Consider the following 18,905-nt stretch of genomic DNA (forward strand, 5'->3'; position numbering starts at 1 on the left):
TGTGTGTGTCTGGGGAAAGAGTGTTTTACAAATATGAGGACATGTACTTCTGTATTGTTATGTTTTTGGAAGCATTTGTTAATTAGTCATCAGTATTTTCTGATTCAAATATATACTACATAATTGTGCTCTAATTTAGTTCTTAGCCTAATGTATTATGGACTCTGTTACACACACACATTTGATATAATATATAATATACGGTCTGTCCATCCATCCATTAATCAAAACCTGGGACAAATCAAGCGACTGGCTCCTGTTCTAAAGACGTGTGCACATTTCAGGCTTTAATATTTGGATTAAACCAGGGCTTTGTATTTCACAGTGATAAAATCTGAACATGGTACAGTCCTATATAAGCTGTCTCAAAAGCAAAGATCTCTGTGAGTTCAGCTCAGAGATCAGGTACTTTACCTTTAACAAACTTTACGATACATTTATTCAGAATAAGGGACGTGGATCTGTCCAAACTTTTGTCCAAATGATGTGGATAATCAGTTACATTTTAGTTTCTACTGTATCTTTTATTGTGAAATGCGTAATGTTCTGTTTTATAAGATTAAAAAAAGATAAACCTTTTATAAATTTGAATGAACAATGATGGATTGAGTGAATTTCTTTCTCTTTTTTCACATGCTTTGTAGAATACCAAAAAATATAGCAATGAAACAAATACAAGTTAGAAGCGTAAGCATATGTATGTTTTGTGACTAATTTGTGACACTGGGATGGTGTCAGATTAATGACTGACAGGACTAAGATGTAAATCAGATAAGAGGGCACTTCCACGCAGGGGGCATTTGCACTGTGGGGGTAAAACTACCTTAAACCTTAGTGGGGGGGCTTCCTTGAGGGTCCTGGCCATTTGCTTTAACTGTCCAACTGTCTCTGTCTGTGTGTTCAGAGCAGAGTCCGCCATCAGTAATTTAATGTCTCACTCACACGGTGCCCAAGATTCACGAGCAAACAGGTGCAATAAGTTTAGTGGTGGGCGGACGGCAGCTGTCATTTGTCACAGTTAAAGAAATAGCTCCCCGAAGAGGAAACGCGTAGCAGTGGACGTCTGCTTCACCCGAGAGGATTGTGGGGCTTTTTTGTCTGTTTATCTGTCAGCTGCAGTCAGGAAGGACGTGATGTAACAAGCCAAACATGCTTCATCTTCACTCCCACATATCGATTAATGTGTTAAAGCAGGGGTCATCAATGTTTTTCAGGACAAGGCCCCCAAACTGGTGGAGAGACGGAGCAAGGACCCCCTACATGTTGTTTAAAAATGTGTTTTATATCAAACTGGGCCTATTGCCATGTATAAACATAGCTACCCTGTTATTGTGCATTCAATACTAAGCTATTCAAATATTACATGGGTTCATATATATATGTTTTTAATTTAAAAACATGTGCAAGGTACAGGGTGGCCATGCCACTGCCATTTATTAACATACACCTTGCATACAACACTGAGCTATTAAAGTAATTCACAGATTCATGTTTTTATTTTAAACATACCTGTAGAAGAGACAGTGAATCCTCAAGCCATCTGTGGATGGCACACATAATCCCACATTAGTGAGATGTCGGACCCTGATGGGTAGCATACAACTTATCTAACCTTGGACGGATGTTTTGTGGGGAAAAAAATTGGTTCGAAAATTAATCAAAAAATTTACCAAACATTTTGCGACCCCACTGCAGTACCTCCGCGGACCCCCTAGGGGTCGCGGATCCCCAGTTGAAGACCTCTGTATTAAAGAGTAGACTGCCTCTCCCAGCAGCTGACTCTCATGGCTCAGCTGCTGGGACTATAGATGTTTATGTCTTGTGATTCAAAGTTTTGGATGTAAAAATCAGTTTAGGTTTAAAATATTTTTTGTCAAAAGAGAGTCACACATACTGAAATTGTTCCCATGTGAATGTTTTACAAAGTGGCATAAATACCATCTCTCCCTCACAAATAAAATTAGCTTTGAAATAAAACCATGCAGTAGATATTGTGGAGAAAAATTGTCATTTTTAATTTTTGTTTGCTGCCAAAGTGTCTTTTCAGCCCTGACAAGTCTGATGACGAGGCAATGTCAGTCCTTTCGTTTTCGTAGTGCAGAGACAAAACCAAAACTGGCCACATGATTTTTTGTAACATATTTATTCAAAGTACACCTACAATATTAAGGGAGAGCATTTAAATGAAAAAACATATTTTATGGTTCTCATTTGTTTCTCTCAGTGATGCTGCAGATTATTCTTCAGCTTCTTTTCCCTAAAATGGAAAGAAATAAAAATCATGAGTCATCCAAAGACTAAACATTATTTTGTCTTTGTACGATATGTACTATAGTTTTCAGCGTTTAGATTAAAATAACACGTATGCTGCTTTGTTGCTCATGATTATTGTCTTTCTTACTTTTCCAAGTTCCCGACTCTTGGCCCTCAGCTTGTTGACCTGAGACTCGGCGATGTCGGCTCGCTCCTGAGCCTCCTCCATCTCGTGCTGAACCTTTCTGTACCTGGACAGGTGGGTGTTGGCCTGCTCCTCCTGAACATAAATCAGTGTATTGTTTAGTTTTGAGTTCTGTGTTTACTTCCAGCAGCTTTTATTCATGGTTTATTTCACGTTTCTGACTCACAGACTCCTCAGCCTGTCGCTTGTAGGATTTCACTTTGAGCTGCAGCTTGTCCACAAGATCCTGAAGTCTGGAAACGTTCTTCTTGTCCTCTTCAGTCTGCATTAGAAAGAATGAAATGTATTCATCTGCCTTGTATCCAAAATATTTGCACCATTCAGTTAATAGAAAATGGGAAATACCTGATAGGTGAGCTCCTTCACTCTTCTCTCATATTTACGAACACCCTTGATGGCCTCTGCTCCTCGTCTCTGCTCGCCTTCAACTTCAGCCTCAAGCTCACGCACCTGAAACATAAAGTTTCCGTTATTAAAATATAATAGGATAAACAAAAGCTGAGGCATGTGTGCTGAGCAATTTCCTGTTTACCCTAGCCTCCAGTTTCTGGAGCTGCTTCTTGCCGCCCTTCAGCGCCAGATTCTCAGCTTCATCAAGGCGGTGCTGCAGGTCCTTCACTGTCACCTCCATGTTCTTCTTCATCCTCTCCAAATGAGAGCTGGTGTCTTGCTCCTTCTTCAGCTCCTCTGCCATCATAGCTGCCTGAAATTTTGAGGAATTTCAAATTGTTTCAACTGTCAGAGAACTTCAGTGTGCGAAATGGCCACTGTATAAACCCATGTTGGGATATCTCACATCAGTGATGGCCTTCTTGGCCTTTTCTTCAGCATTTCTTGCTTCCTGAACAGAATCCTCCACTTCACCCTGGATCTGAATGAGGTCAGCCTCCAACTTCTTCTTGGTGTTGATGAGACTGGTGTTCTATTAGACAAGAATAAAACAATGAAATTCCATGTGTTCAACTAGAGCTGAACAAAGTTTGGATTCATGCTTGTTTAGCCTTTGAGACTACCTGAGAGTGCAGCAGTCCCACGCGCTCGCTGGCATCAATCAGCTCCTGTTCAGCCACTTTTCGGCCTCTCTCTGTCTGCTCCAGTGCAACTCTGAGCTCCTCGATCTCAGCCAGCATCAGGTTGTTCCTGCGCTCCACCATGGCCACCTGCTCCTTCATTTCCTCCTGACCTCTGATCGCTTCATCAAGGTGCAGTAGTGCATCCTAAATAATCGTAAAACACATTTAAAATGCAGTTGAAATAAAGCCAGTTTCACTTACAGTTTTCTTTGACCCTCCACCAAACCTTAAGCTGCCCCTGGACGTTTCTCAGCTGTTTCTGGGATTCAGCTGCTTGGCGGTTGGCATGGCTCAGCTGAACCTCCATCTCATTCAGGTCTCCCTCCATCTTCTTCTTGATTCTCATGGCATCGTTCCTGCTCCTGATCTCAGCATCCAGCGTGCTCTGCATGGTCTCCATCACTCTCTGGCTGTTCCTCTTAATCTGCTCGATCTCCTCGTCCTTCTCAGCAAGTTTCCTGTCAATTTCACTCTTGACTTGGGTGAGCTCCAGCTGGACACGCAGGATCTTGGATTCCTCATGCTCCAGGGTAGCCTGTGAAAAAGTGTGACCTTCATCAGCTGCAGCGTTTTTTAATAATTGGTATGATGATTCAGCTGCAGCATTTCTAATAATTGGTAAGATAATTCAGCTTTACCTCTGCCTCCTCCAGAGCAGTTTGGATCTCTGATTTCTCACATTCCACCGCTTTCTTTCCCTTATCAAGCTCATGGATCGTCTTACCGGTCTCACCAAGCTGTTCACTCAGGTCTGTGATCTCCTCTGTTGGACCAGGTTTATGTAAAATTAGCAATGTAAAACAAATTTAGTAATGTAGATACTTCAGATAAATTTAACTGGTGTTTAGCGTCTGTTGGGGAAAACAGAATGAATTATCATACGTTGGAGGTTCTTGTTCTCCCTCTTCAGAGTCTCCAGGTGATCCAGAGTTTCTTCGTAGGAGTTTTTCATTTTAAACAGCTCAGTGCTCATTGACCGAGCCTCCTTCAGAGATCCCTCCAGCTCCGCCTGGCTCTCCTCATATTTCTGCTTCCACTCCGCAAGAACCTGACAGCAGAACAAACAGGTGAGTGTTCTTGTCACTGCATAAATTAATGATATTTACACACTGAAAACAGTCTAACCTTGTCAAAGTTCCTCTGCTTCTTGTCGAGGTTAGCAGCCAGAGCGTTGGCTCTCTCCACATCGATCATCAGGTCCTCCACCTCAGCGTGCAGTCTCTGTTTTGTCTTTTCCAGAGAGGCACATTTAGCATTCACAGCCTCGATGCATTCCTCCGCATCCTGAAGACGCTGGGCGAGCTTTTTCCTGTAAGAAACGATGGTAAATTGGTTTATGAAAACTTGTGGATACATGTGGAAACATGTGTGACTTCAGGGCTGTCCATTACTTGGCCTCCTCCAGCTCCTCAGTGCGCTGAATGGCATCAGTCTCGTATTTGCTTCTCCACTGAGCCACCTCGCTGTTGGCCTTGGACATCCCTCTCTGCAGCTCAGCCTTGGCCTCCTGCTCCTCTTCATACTGCTCTCTCAGCAGGTCGCAGTCATGACGAGATGACTGCACAGCATGGGCCAGGGCGTTCTTGGCCTAAAAATCCACAGGGAAAACGGATGAATATTTTTCACGATCCTCCGGTGACCTTTTCCTCTGTTTTCAAAGACCATTACCTTAACTTCCTCCTCTATGTGTCTCTTCAGCTCCTCGATCTGCTGAGTAAAAGCCTGCTTGCCTCTTGTCAGCTGAGAAACAAGAGATTCTTTCTCCTCCAGCTGACGCCCAGTTTCACCTGATCAATGATAGATAGTGTCACTAAGTAAGATTAACTTATTATGTAAACTTTGGGTTCAAAGGATTTTGCAAGACAGATACCCTACCTTTTAAAATAAGTAAAGTCTGACTGGGTATCTTCTGGAAACATAAATTTTTCTTACTTTTTTCAATGCTGCAACAACTGATGAAGAATCTCAAATTTGATAATTGTCAAAGTTGCTAAATAAAGAACATTGTTCAAAACAAATTGATTTTTCTCTCAGAAAAGATTACCCTATCATGTTATATCTAAGATTAGCAACTAAGAGAATAACAATTGGAACTGAGAACATTTGAGTGTTTAAATAACTTGATCCTGCGTATGATTCATACCGTTTTCAGTTTGAAGTCTTGCCTTCTGTACACTCAGGTCATTGAGCTGACGGACATTCTCATCATTCTTGGTTTTGAGCTCACTCAGTTGATCTTCTAATGTTCTGCAGAGCTTTTCAAGATTTCCCTGATGAAAGAAAACATAGATTAGTATTAAATTATTCAACGTACTTTTTTTTATTCCTGAATGAAAATGCAGCACTCTTACCTTTGATTTGGCGACAGTCTCCATGTTGCTGCTGAGGTCGTCGATCTCCATCTTGAATTCGCTTTTCTCTTTCTCCAGCTTCTGTTTGACTCTCTGGAGGTTATCGATCTGCTCTCCCAGCTCCGCCGTGCTGTCAGCCTGCTTCTTGCGCAGAGCTGCAGCCGTGGCCTCGTGGTGCAGTGTGGCCTCTTCGAGATCACGACGCAGCTTCAGAAACTCGGCCTCACGCTTCTTGTTCATCTCAATCTGAGCTGAAGTTGCTCCTCCGGCTTCTTCCAGCCTCTCACTGATCTCTTCAAGTTCCCTGGAGAGGTCAGACCTCTGCTTCTCCACCTTGGCCCGAGCAGCTCTCTCAGCCTCGATCTCCTCCTCCAGCTCCTCAATACGAGCCTGAAGCACAACGTATGTGTCATTCAACGACATTTCAAGTCTCTCTTGATTTGGGTGTCATTTGCTCAATAAAATACCTGATGTTCCTTTATCTTTTTCTGCAGCTGGATCCCAAGAGACTGTTCATCCTCAATCTTACCCAGGAGCTGGCTTATATCAAAGTCCTTTCTGGAGGAGGAGGACGAGATTTGTTGTATTATAGTTATGTTTGATTAGAAACTCTCAATGAATATATTTTGCTAAAATAGATGAATTCTTAGTCTTACTTCTTTATTTTCTCGTCAGCCTGCTGCTTGTCGTTCTCCAGATCCATGACAGTTTCCTGGGCCAGCTTGAGATCTCCCTCAAGCTTTCTTTTGGCTCGTTCAAGGTCCATACGAAGCTTCTTTTCTTGCTCCAGAGAACCTTCGAGCTGTTTTAACCGAGAAGTGGTGTTAATTCTTATTTCTTTTTCATGAAGACTGAAATCCCAGTTTGTTATTATAACTCACATCGTCCACTTGCTGCTCCAGCTTCACTTTAGCCTTCGTCAGAGTGTTGACTTTGTCTTCCTCTGCCTGCAGATCATCCAGGGTCTGCTGATGAGCCTCTTGGAGGGCTTTCTTCTCTTTTGACAACTTTACAATGGTCTCATCTTGAGAAGTCATTTCCTCCACCAGGTTTTTAACCTAAAGGGTTTTAATAAATTGTTAATATTTGATCAAACTACACAGCATCTAAAATGTTCATTGTTTAATAGACTGAAGTTATGACCATCACCTTGTTCTCAGTGGCATGTTTCTCCTTTTCCACCTTGGCCAGCGTGAGCTCCAAGTCGTCAATGTCTTTCTTCAGCTCGGAGCATTCGTCCTCCAGCTTCCTCTTCTTTGCAGTCAACTCACCATTCATTTCCTCCTCATCCTCCAGTCTCTCAGACGTCTCTTTGAGTTTGGCCTCAAGCTGGATCTTTGATTTAATGAGCCCCTCACACCTTTCCTCAGCATCTGTGAGGGTTTCACCTTCCTAAAAGTAAAATCAAGCAAGTTTATTGTTGAGGATATTAATTAGAAAGAGACACAAAGAGTATGGTGATCATACTTACAGCCTGCACTTGAAGCAAGAGATCATTCTTCTCCTGCAGCAGTGAAACCATCTTCTCTTCCAGCTCCTTCTTCTTAGCCAGAGCCTTCGCTAGCTCCTCTTTGGTCTTTTCAAAGTTCTCTTTCATGTTGGCCATCTCTTTCTCAGTCTCTGCACTCTTAAGCAGAGGCTTGATCTTGAAGTACACCTTCATCCATGGCCAGGTTTTGACATTCATGAATGAGCGGATGTTGTACTGAATAGCATAAATTGCCTCCCTGGGAAGATCAAAGGAGTATCAAAAAAGTTACCACATTGATTTAATATTTAGCAAACCAATATATGACTTAAAAAGTAGGTTTTTAAGTGAAATGTCAAACGTACCTGCGCTCTATCATCTTGACAAACTCTGTCCTCATGAGGTAAGCTCTGCAGAGAGCCTGAGTCATTGTGACCAGCTCTGCCAGTTTCTCATCTCTCATTTCCTCCAGAGTTCCCAGAAGACCAGCTTTGAAGAACACCTGAAAGTCCACAATTGCGGTATGACATTTTTTACACTTATTTGTCAGGAATTGATGATTGCTGAATAGCCATTTAAAAAATGCCTGTTTCATACCTTTGTGTGCCCAAACTTGTACTGAGTCTTGTCGACGTCAATGGAGCCCAACAGTTTCTCTGAGGCCTTCTTGTTGTCAATAAACTGACCCTCAGGGATGACACTGGCGTTCAGAACTTTGTATCTACAAAGATACATTTTATTAATTTAAAAGGCACTGGTTTGAGGACAAAGACTTTTCAATGTCTGCAAAGATGATGTATCTGTTACCTCTGTTTGAAGTCACCATATTGGATTCTGCTGGGGAAACCTTTCCTGCAGATCCTGATTCCTTCCAGCACACCGTTGCACCTGAGCTGGTGGATGACCAGGAAGTTCTGCATAAGACCTGTGGTGTTTTGTTAAATTTAATAATTTATTAAAACATAGTGACACAATGACACAGATAACTGTCAAAGCACATTATGCATTTATTTTGACTCGGACATTGTCTTTGTGTCAGGTACCTGGAGTCTTTGACTCGTTGGGAATAAGGCAGCGCACAAAATGAGGATGTGTGCTCCTCAAATTGGTCATCAGCTTGCCCAAATTCTCCTGAGAAATTAAAAAATATCAATGACATTATTGAAAAGGCCCTGAATTAGACATGGTTTCATTAAAGCACATTAGCTATTATTTCACATCCTACCCTGAACAGGGCAGACACAGTCTGGAATGAGCCACCCTTCTTCTTCCCGCCTTTTTTACCACTACTTTCGGCTGTGACATGAAAATAAAGTGTAAATTATATGCAAACACGTATATATTGACTTGGACTGTCTTAAGCCAGCACCATCCCAGCCGTCATTGGAACAATATTTGTATTGAAATGGTGACATTCAACAGAGGTGCTAAGTTTTCAATTTTAACAAAAGCAGAAGAGCTTGTACCATCTGTTCCGGCGTGTGATGCGTAGAGATGAGCCAGCAGTTTGACTGAAGACTTCTGGTAGAGCTGAACCACTGAGTCGTTCAGGGGGTCTTTGTTCTTTTCCAACCAGCCAGTGATGTTGTAATCAACAGTGCCAGCATAGTGCACAAGAGAGAAGTGGGCCTCAGCTTTGCCTTTGGCAGGTTTTGGTTTCTCAAAGGACTTGTTTTTACCAAGATGCTGGTCGTACAGTTTGTTCTTGAAGGTCATGTCTGACGCCTTGGGGAACATGCACTCCTCTTCTAGGATGGAGAAGATGCCCATCGGCTGTAATGAAGAAATTATTATTTAAAACAAAAAACCTTTGAGTCATCAGACGTTTCTATATTTGTGAACATAAAGCAAGTTTCTCACCTTCTCAATAAGCTCGATGCAGGAGGCAAGATCCATACCAAAGTCAATGAACTCCCATTCAATTCCCTCTTTCTTGTACTCTTCTTGCTCCAGGACAAACATGTGGTGATTGAAAAACTGTTGCAGTTTTTCATTGGTGAAGTTGATGCACAGCTGCTCCAAGCTGTTGTACTATACAGGTGAATATGTCAAAATCAAAATATGAATACTCTTAGATTTGGTCCATTTTGACTTTAACATGAAAACGTTTTAAAATGATTTAAATAAAGCTTCGTAAGATTTTGTCCCATCAGCCAAACAGACTTACATCAAAGATTTCAAAGCCAGCAATATCCAGGACACCGATAAAAGAGCTTCTTGACTGCTTGGTGTCCAGCATCTCATTGATTCTGACGACCATCCACAAGAACATTTTCTCATAGACAGACTTGCAGAGAGCACTGACGGAATTGTTGACCTGATTTTACAAAAGAATTGTAAAACATTAAGAATTATACTGTTAAAATGAACAAAACATGCTTCTATATTTATTGGATAAAGCAAGGGATATCGCCTAAAGAACTTTAATAAGAGGCTTTGTCAACATTAATTAAGAAGACTATCATCAGCATAAAAGAAGACCCAAGATATTTGAAAAACATATTTGTGGTGTCTTAAATTTCATCTCCTCTTTCCTCCTTTTTATCTCCACCTACCTGATTGACAGTTTGACCTTTGGTCACAAACTCGTTCCCAACCTTCACTCTGGGATAGCAAAGAGCTTTGAGCACATCAGCAGAGTTAAGGCCCATGAGGTAGGCGATTTTATCTGCCACTATAAAAAAAAAATCACCAAGTCATTGTTAAAATCCATAATACTGAGGTTACGTCTTCAATGTACCTATTCATTCATTCACTAATCAAAACCTGTGCTACACTATAGAAGCTCATGGTGTGTGGGTTTCTTACCCTCAGTGCCGTCTGGCTCAGCCTGCTCTTCACGCTGCTTCTGCTTAAATTTCATGTTTCCGTGATGCATCACAGCTCCAGTCAGCTTGAAAATACCGTTTTTCTCATCCAAAGTGAAACCCAGGATGTCGATGGCAGTCTGTGATAAAAAAGAGAATGTTTGAAACAAAAGCTTTTGTTGTTCTTTAGAATAAACTCTCATTGCTGCCCCCTGCCTCCGCACATATTTCGCAAATCACATCTGGAGTTCCAAGGTAAACACACTTACAGTTTTTCAAAATAAAGACATATGTGGATTTATCATGTCTTTCTCCACCTAGCATCAGTAACAGCCTCAAACATGACCTTTTAATTGGATCAAACACTCAATGACAAAAGAACAACCTACAAAGCTTATTAAAACTAGGATTCATTGCTGTAATGAATTGGCAACTTTGTGTCAGGAATAAAAACAGGAATCGTTTAAGTGATCATAAGTCTGACTTGTTATAGAAGTAAATTTGAAAATCATAGTAAAGTCATCCTTACATCAGTGGCAATGAATTCTTCAACGTCATCGATACTCTTGACAGTGATTTCACCCTGACTGACCATATGATAGTCATATGGATTTGTGGTGATCAGCAGAGCCTCTGCAGAAAAATAAATAAAAAAGATCGATACAATCTAAATCAGAACACAAACAATATCACTCTAGGAAGACAAAGAATCAAAATTGATTTCACACCTATGATCTCAGGTTTGTGACCCGTCATGAGCTGGTAGAAGATGTGGTAGCTCCTCTCAGCAGACAGCTGGAACGTCACTCGAGACTTCTCCAGCAGATCTGTTCATCACACAGTTACACACCAGTCAGTTTTTTTGCAATGAACAGGGGGTGCAAGAAAAAACTGAGGTTTATCTGCGGAGCTATTTCCAGACTTACATGTTTCAATATCTGCAGAGGCCAATTTCCCTGTTGTTCCAAAATGGATTCTGATGAATTTACCCTATTTAAAAGAAAACTGTGAATAAGAATTAAGAAATTTTGGAAATTGACGTGATTTAAAATGTGAGGTAACTAAAACTTACAAAACGGGATGAGTTGTCATTCCTGAGAGTTTTGGCATTACCATAAGCCTCCAGCAGGGGGTTGGCTGCAATGATTTGATCCTCCAGTGACCCCTTCATTCAGGAAACAAGTCAGAAAACGAATAAATAGATTAACAATGTTCTATCCCTCTATCGAGGGTCAGATTCAATATATCTGTGTTATATTTGTTCACACATTTGTCTTTAACTGAGCATTTACCTGCATTTTTCCAGAAGTTTGTTCAGTTTTCTTGCCTCCAGCCACTGCGATTGTCGCAAAGTACTGGATGACACGTTTTGTGTTGACGGTCTTTCCTGCACCGGATTCTCCACTTGGAGCATAAAAACAGCTCAGTTAGCATCGCAGCCATGTTGTTATATATTTAAGTAAGCAAACTGAGAAAGAAAACCCAATTTAGAGGAATCATTTGTAAAACTCACGTAATAAGGATAGACTGATTTTCACGATCTGTGGAAAAGAAAAACAAATTTAGATTTCCATTTCAGGTCAAAGTATTTATAAACTTAACAATGGATTTCTGTTACATACGATTTTGTGATTTTGTTTTTGCATTAATAATAAAAAATACTTCAGCATACTAGTTACACACCAGTTAGCATGTACAGATAGGCATTATCAGAGATGGAGAAGATGTGGGATGGAGACAAACACCCAAACGTTATCGAAGATCTGAAAACAGTGTGTCATATTCAAAGGCTTGCTTATTCAGGACACAGAGATGCTTAGAAAGGGATAAATACCTTGGAGCATGAACTGATAGGCGTTATCAGAGATGGAGAAGATGTGAGGTGGAGCCTCAATCCTCTTCTTTCCTCTGTATCCTGATACAACCACTGAGTCATACACTGGGAGCCACTTGTAGGGATTCACAGTGACGCAGAACAGCCCGGAGTATGTCTGTGGAGACAAAGGGTATTCTTACTGACACATGTCTTCCCATCGTCATTGTATATCAATTTTTGTTTCAACTTGTGTGTCTATTGAGGGAAACTCACGTAGATCATCCACGCTGCGTAACGCTCTTTGAGGTTATACAGCACAGACGGCTCACTGAGGTGGGTCATCATGGCCATGTCCTCGATCTTATCATACTTGGGAGGGTTCATGGGGAAGATTTCAGTGTCTTTAACAGTGAGAGTTTGCTGGAGAGACAGAGAAGACACAGGACCTACGTTTTAACAGTGGACACACATGTTTACTACAGTCCACAGGTTCAATTTTATGAAAAAAAAAACAAAGATATGGGTCTCTATCTCAGAAATCTATCTAAAATAGGATTATGTATTCGTTTTTGGGCTGATTGGATATAGACTTTAGGTCAGAACAAAATAAAGCATACATTGAATTCATGCACTGTTATAGAAATATTATACTCTACAGAGACATCAGTCCTATATTCAACCATTCATAAAACCACATTGGGATCGGGGCAGACACACTTTGAGAAACATTCGTGCAAACTATTTATAAATATATTTCCATTCTCACCTTCCCGTCGAGAGTCTCCACTGTGGCTTTCCCGCCATCCCTCTTGATGAGTTTACCCTTGAGGTACATCTCATTCGGCTCAGACACAAAGTACGCTGTTTTAGCATCAAATGGTGTATTCTGAGCTTCAATCCGCTCTCGTTCTTTCTTCCGGAGGAAAATTGCCGCCGGGCCAAAACACTCCATTTCTGAGTCGCCCATGGTGACGGCTTACTGCAAGTAAGTACAACAGCCAGAAAGAACTCAAGTCAATTCAGTCACTCATTTCATCGCTGCTTCACAAGCACTACTACTAAAGTAAAAGGAGATGCTGTTAATGCGGTTGTGAATGTTACTAATTGAAGCGTGCAGATAATGTACCATTGCTTTTCTTTAGTTAAGTTTGCTAAAGGCCAACTTAACTAATGAACTATATTTACACTGCAAGATTGTTACATTTTCAATTAACTTTTTGATGTTTGCTAATGTGATGAGTTCTGACATGTCACAACTGTCTTCTTATGAAATATAACATATTGTCTAATAACAAAGAGAAAGTATTTACAGAAATAGAGATGAAGATGCACTTAACTGACCGTTAATTGTTAGGCACATTATAATATGTCAATGTAACTATGATTTTAAATGTCTTTAGACTAAATTAAATAATGATTAAACCCCAAAACATACCTTGTTTCCTCCCCTTAGAAGAACAGATGCAGATGATGTTGGTCTAATGAGGGCTCTAGAGAAGAAACAAATCATTTAAATTGTTTCAAATGCAGTCGCGGTATTTCATTTTAAAAATAAACCCATTGTAAGTCCTGGCATAGAGGAATCACAGTCCTGTATTCACGTTGTGGTTTCTGGCAATAAGTGATCATGCCCTACATTGTTCGTTAAGCTGCTGGCTTTCCTTCTGCTAATAAAAGACTGACTCTCACCTTGCCTGGTCGCTTGTCAGTCCTTGGTTGGGTCCAGCCCTCCTTCTTATATAGAGAGATCTGTGTGCACTCAGAGGGAATGACTTGCTATATTTGGTCATGTAGGCTATTTGCTCAAGCATTTTTTGCCCTTAATCTGATCCATGTCATATTCCATCACTGCTCAAAAGGCTGTTTGTCTCAGAATAAAACCAGCCTCTGATTCACATTGTTTACAGGAGTATGTTTAGACAATGGCAAGAATTTAAATTGTAAATAACAAAGGCTGTTCTTTAAATGAGAGAAATGATAATGGTCTATTAGTGTGTTTTAGTGGTCCAAGCTCCTGAGATTGCAGTATCATCACCAGATGTATTCCTATAAATAAAAACCTATGAAATCAGAGTGTTGATGTGATTTATTCCCCAGTCATTCATTTCACAGATTGTTCAGTATAATTTATTTATTCAAATAGAAACACTATAACTAGTAAACTCCTCAGTGGCTGCAGTGCATATCAGAATCAGAATCAGAATCAGAAGTATTTTATTGCCAAGTAGGTTTACACCTACAAGGAATTTGCTCTGGTTATTGGTGCTTACAATGAACATAGAAACATAAAACGCAATAAATACAACATACATAGAAAAAGCAGACAAAGACAAAGCGAGACAAAGCCCACAATACATTTGTCTCATCATTAACTCTTTCACCAAATGCTGTTGGAATGGATCAGAATGTTAAAGTGTATGAATAGCTACAAGAAACAATGCGTAATTTCTTTAACCTTGTGCAAATATTGTTCTGGCAACGTATTGGTTACTGAAGATCAGAAATTGTCTCTGTCTTTCCAGTAATCTCCTTAATGCACTTGGCACTGCAGACGATCCGAGTTTAGCCGTGGAGAAGCTCTCATGTGTCACTGGTATTCTGTTGCAGAAGCCTTGCAAGTCTTTCCTGTGACAAATGAGCAAACTTGGCCCGAACAGTTGCTGATCTAAGAGCCTGTGAGACTCATGATACCTCATGACAGCAGAGACACTTGCTGAGGTCGGTGTTTTATGAAATTCCAAAGTTAATTAGATTTGTTCTGCGGGGAAAAAAGACAATAGAGAGAGAGAGTAGAACAATACCCATATTTATAGCACTTTAATTTCCTTTCTCTCGGAGGTTATTATGCATCTGCTAAAATATGACATGCAGTGTACGTCCAGTGGAAAATAACTTGTCAGACAAATGGTGATGGCATTCACTTTGAAGTTCTATCGATAAAGTCTATCACAAAGCACTAGTTCACCATATATGTCTATATATATATATATAGACATAAACATTCACTGAAACTTTACACATAAACACACACACTATATATGCACACAAATTGTATGGATAAACTTACATGAACTTATATCTATACTTACCCACACACACTATATATACACACACATACATATGCTGTATGTATACCCTTGCATGAACTTATATTTACATATACACACACACACATACTGTATGTATATACATACATAAACCAATATTTACCGATACATAGACATATATTTATACTAATAATTACTTATACAGATATATACACACACACACACTATATATGTATGGTGGAAATCCTTGATTAGATTCAATGTTTGACTAAAAGTGAATAAATGTCATTATGTCTCTTATACACGTTTAATTGATACAGGGAAATGCTTTGTGTGCTTTTTATCATTACATTACTGTCAGCAATAGGTAACATAAAGACCCCACATTTAAAATTTAGAATCTGCATATAAACATTAATAAACTGTACATAATGCTGTTTACATATATAATGTCAATATTAATGTCAATGCAGGCTCATAATTGCCATTTGTCTCTTCTCTGACACATATTCAGTGTTTTTTTTTAACCTTCCATTATAGAACAGAGTTTACCCAGAGACTAGACTCCATGATTTTACCAGGTATTTAAATTGCTCTAAGAAAAGCTCTCCTGTTATAGTTTCAATGAAATGTCATCCCCAAGAATCTGTGCAATTACTGTGGAATACTTTGGGCTCTGCAGTCCCACTGGCCTGATCACAATGTACAAAGGATCAGATGGGTAATGTTTGAAGGGCTTCTCCCTCTATTCTTGTACATATTACTTATTGTAAAGAATGTTGAACCTTCATTGCACCATGTGAATAAACTTCAACTTGTTCAACCCAACTTCCATAAAGTGAAGGCACCCTGTGGTTTTTTGTGTGTGTGATGTGATGGAAGGAGATAGTTGAACTTGTCAATGTGTCAACATAGTAACATTAAACAAACTTAAATCAAACTGTTCCAGATGTTAAAAAAAAAAATGCATGTGTAACAACAATAATAAACTGATTATCAATTTATTAAGATAAAGTTGAAAACATTCATATTCTCCAATATTTGTCTTCATGAGTCAGAGTAAAGTTTTTAAGGGAAAAGCAGTATCAGATTTCCACAGCTGAGTAACAGTTCACACCACTCCAGTAGACCCTAAAGAATTCCAAATATCTTTAGGTTCAGAGTTTTGTTGTGGTTCATGATGGTGTGATAATCCAAGAAGCCAGACCGATGACAGACGTGTTCACTTTAACAGGGTCATCTGGTCTGGTCGAGGTCAAAGGGCTTCAGCTTTCCAGGGACTACGTCTGACATCTGATACTGAATGTTATATCTGATATATTTCCTTGTAATTACTTGACATGAACAGTATATTTAAAAGAGGAATGGAATTCTTAACGGGTTTTACCAAAAAAACTCATCGATTTTAGTTGGATTACTTTGACTGTTTTATCTGTTTTGTCTTTTGTCTTACTTTATCCTTCTATATTTCAATCCCCATACATTTTAACAATTTAAAAAAAGAACCCTAGAATAATTCAAATAATCACTTTCACTCTCGATATTTCCCGGCATTAGGTTGCCTCTCCGCTTCTCTAACAGTCAGGCGGTCGGGGTGCCGTCATGTCATCTCCCCTCTGTGCTGCTCAAAGTCAATGGCTGAATCCCAGACAGCTTCACAGACGAGGTCGAGTTGAACCGCCGCCGTTGACAAGTCGACTGTCGGACGTCTTTGACCCCAGTTTCTCCTTTATTTTAGTGGCGCTATAGACTCTGCCTGTATACGATGGCCCGAACAAAAGTGTCTTGATGGGGGGGGGGGGGGGGGGGCAGTAAATTCTAAAACTGTCGGTTACAGCTCTATTGTCCGATGTGGAATCCGCAGTCAACAGGTGATTAGATTTGTGTCTCAAGGTTTTTCGAGAAGGGACACTTGTGTTGTCTCGGGGGTGTGCGTGTATTTTTAAACCCTTTCTTTAAATGGTCTTGTTGAACTGTACGTCCTGACAGATGAACTGAAGCTTGACCTTCCCTTTAACTCAAGTGTCTGCTCCCCATCCGCCGCAAGAGGGGATCATGTTATATGGTGTGTGGTAGTTTGCATTCTTTCCTTGTTGAAAGATGACACTGAACTGTCAAAGACGAAGTGAGGGCATAGGGAGCTAAGTACCCGGGACTTTGCATCCAACAGAACAGGCATATATATTGAATAAAATATTTGTTACTTGATCTCTGATACTCCCAGCTGTGCTTATTTGGAAGAAATACAAATATAGCCGTCTCCTCAGCAATGAACTTAGAGCTCAACCATTTGTCACTGCTTCAAGTCTTATTGTGGAACAACCTTGATATAAAACACTGGCTCCCTTTGTGGTCTCAAGCCTCCTGTTTGACAAAAGGGCAAAGTTCCTCGCAGGTCTTAGATGTGAGTTCAGTATTCAAATACAATAAAAACTCATTCATAAATAGATCTACTGAGACATTTATCAATTTCTTACCATTGTTTTTTAGATTTGTTTGATACTGTTGTGATATATGCCTCGTAAAATTAAAGTCATGATATAAGGTAGAATAGAAATACAGAATTGGTATCAGGATGTATGATACAGTATATAAAGCAGTAAAAAGTAATTAAGATGTTAACTGAACTTTTGAGTGGGGATTGGAAACAGGGATTAAGTTGTGTCACAGTTATCTTGTATATTACAACATCAATAAACTCTATATTGTGATAGGGTACATTTGTCAGCTGGGACAGGCTCCAGGAGGTTAGAGGTATAGTTAATGGATGGTTTGAAAGATATACACCTTGAAGACAATTGTTTAACTTCAATAACCAGCCTGGAAATATATTGGGGTTGGCAAATGAAGCTATTTTAATACTTGACGAATCTAGATACTACATCACAGTCCTGCAAATGTCTTCTGACGCTCTGATGCTATAGTGTAGACTGCATGTGGATTGACTTGCAGAACTGACGAAAATGCACTGACACCTTTTAAGATAATAAAAACGCAGCTTTAAGTACATGAAAGATTTGGAGAAGTAAAAGAGCTGTCCTATGATATATATAATGAGGGGGATCAGGGGGTGGTAACCAATCTAACGTCACACTAAATGAAAAATATCAACCGGTAAAAAAGACGATAATTGTTGTTGGTTTTCATAATTCAAATACTTTTTCACTCGAATTTGATCACAGGTACTTTGTCTACTTACTAGTTGGTATAATTGGTCAGATATGAAATATTAATACTGATTATCATGATAATTAATCAACAATTTTCCGAAGGATCCCACTTTACATTATTCCCCCAAAGTTCAACCCAAAGCTATGCCCCTGGAACTTGACAACTAAAACTCTGCCTACTCTATTAAAAAACATTGTATCAAAGGAACAAAATATAGTATACTATACAAGTACTACACTGTACTATGGCTTTATCCCGCCTCTGAAGTATTTTGCCTTTGATTTTCACAAAGTAACATTTGAATTCGGAGTTTCAGTTAAACATACTTTGAATATTGGCTGTACATTGAAAAAGCATATTCTGAAAAGATCCAACAAACTAATTATTAAAGAATGTTAACAAACAGTGAAGTGACCTTAGTGATAACAATGCATGTGCTGAAGCACGCGCAGCATTATAAGTGTGTTCCGTGGTAGATCTATTTTCATCCCAACTTGACATGGTGTGAGGTTTGTGTGTGTGTGTGTGCGTGAGTGTGTGTGTGTGTGTGTGTGAGAAGCAGAAAGAAAAAGTGTCAAGTCACACGACTGTCTGTAACATTATCACCACACGCAAAGATTTGCACTTGTTGTAACCTGGAGGACTTTTACATGATAACAAGCAACAGTTGACTACGGCATGACTTGAGCTGCACAGCCCACACAAGAACTAACA

General features: G+C 39.8%; 1 protein-coding gene and 1 long non-coding RNA gene across 2 annotated transcripts; one reads left to right on the top strand and one right to left on the bottom strand.

The window, feature by feature from the left end:
* Positions 1–2,124: 2,124 nt before the first annotated feature.
* Positions 2,125–12,940, bottom strand: LOC133967219 (myosin heavy chain, fast skeletal muscle-like). Its single transcript, XM_062402520.1, has 39 exons — positions 12,740–12,940; positions 12,247–12,393; positions 11,992–12,148; positions 11,671–11,698; positions 11,450–11,561; positions 11,230–11,322; positions 11,084–11,147; positions 10,886–10,984; positions 10,687–10,790; positions 10,159–10,297; positions 9,906–10,024; positions 9,518–9,667; positions 9,211–9,381; positions 8,817–9,123; positions 8,576–8,646; positions 8,394–8,481; positions 8,158–8,275; positions 7,948–8,071; positions 7,716–7,852; positions 7,354–7,609; positions 7,032–7,274; positions 6,764–6,940; positions 6,539–6,684; positions 6,350–6,440; positions 5,883–6,272; positions 5,675–5,801; positions 5,200–5,318; positions 4,923–5,119; positions 4,657–4,840; positions 4,414–4,579; positions 4,170–4,294; positions 3,758–4,066; positions 3,472–3,675; positions 3,255–3,380; positions 2,991–3,161; positions 2,804–2,908; positions 2,625–2,720; positions 2,402–2,533; positions 2,125–2,257 (listed from the first exon to the last, which is right to left on the bottom strand). Exons 1-39 carry the CDS (start codon positions 12,938–12,940, stop codon positions 2,237–2,239), a joined length of 5,814 nt encoding a protein of 1,937 aa, XP_062258504.1. The 3' UTR covers positions 2,125–2,236.
* LOC133967240 (uncharacterized) lies at positions 4,457–14,044 on the top strand. Its single transcript, XR_009924025.1, has 3 exons — positions 4,457–4,598; positions 7,823–7,871; positions 8,209–14,044. It is a non-coding gene; the product is annotated as an uncharacterized LOC133967240 (long non-coding RNA).
* Positions 14,045–18,905: the final 4,861 nt, after the last annotated feature.

Source organism: Platichthys flesus, chromosome 2 (assembly GCF_949316205.1).
Source record: "Platichthys flesus chromosome 2, fPlaFle2.1, whole genome shotgun sequence".
Taxonomy (NCBI): domain Eukaryota; kingdom Metazoa; phylum Chordata; class Actinopteri; order Pleuronectiformes; family Pleuronectidae; genus Platichthys; species Platichthys flesus.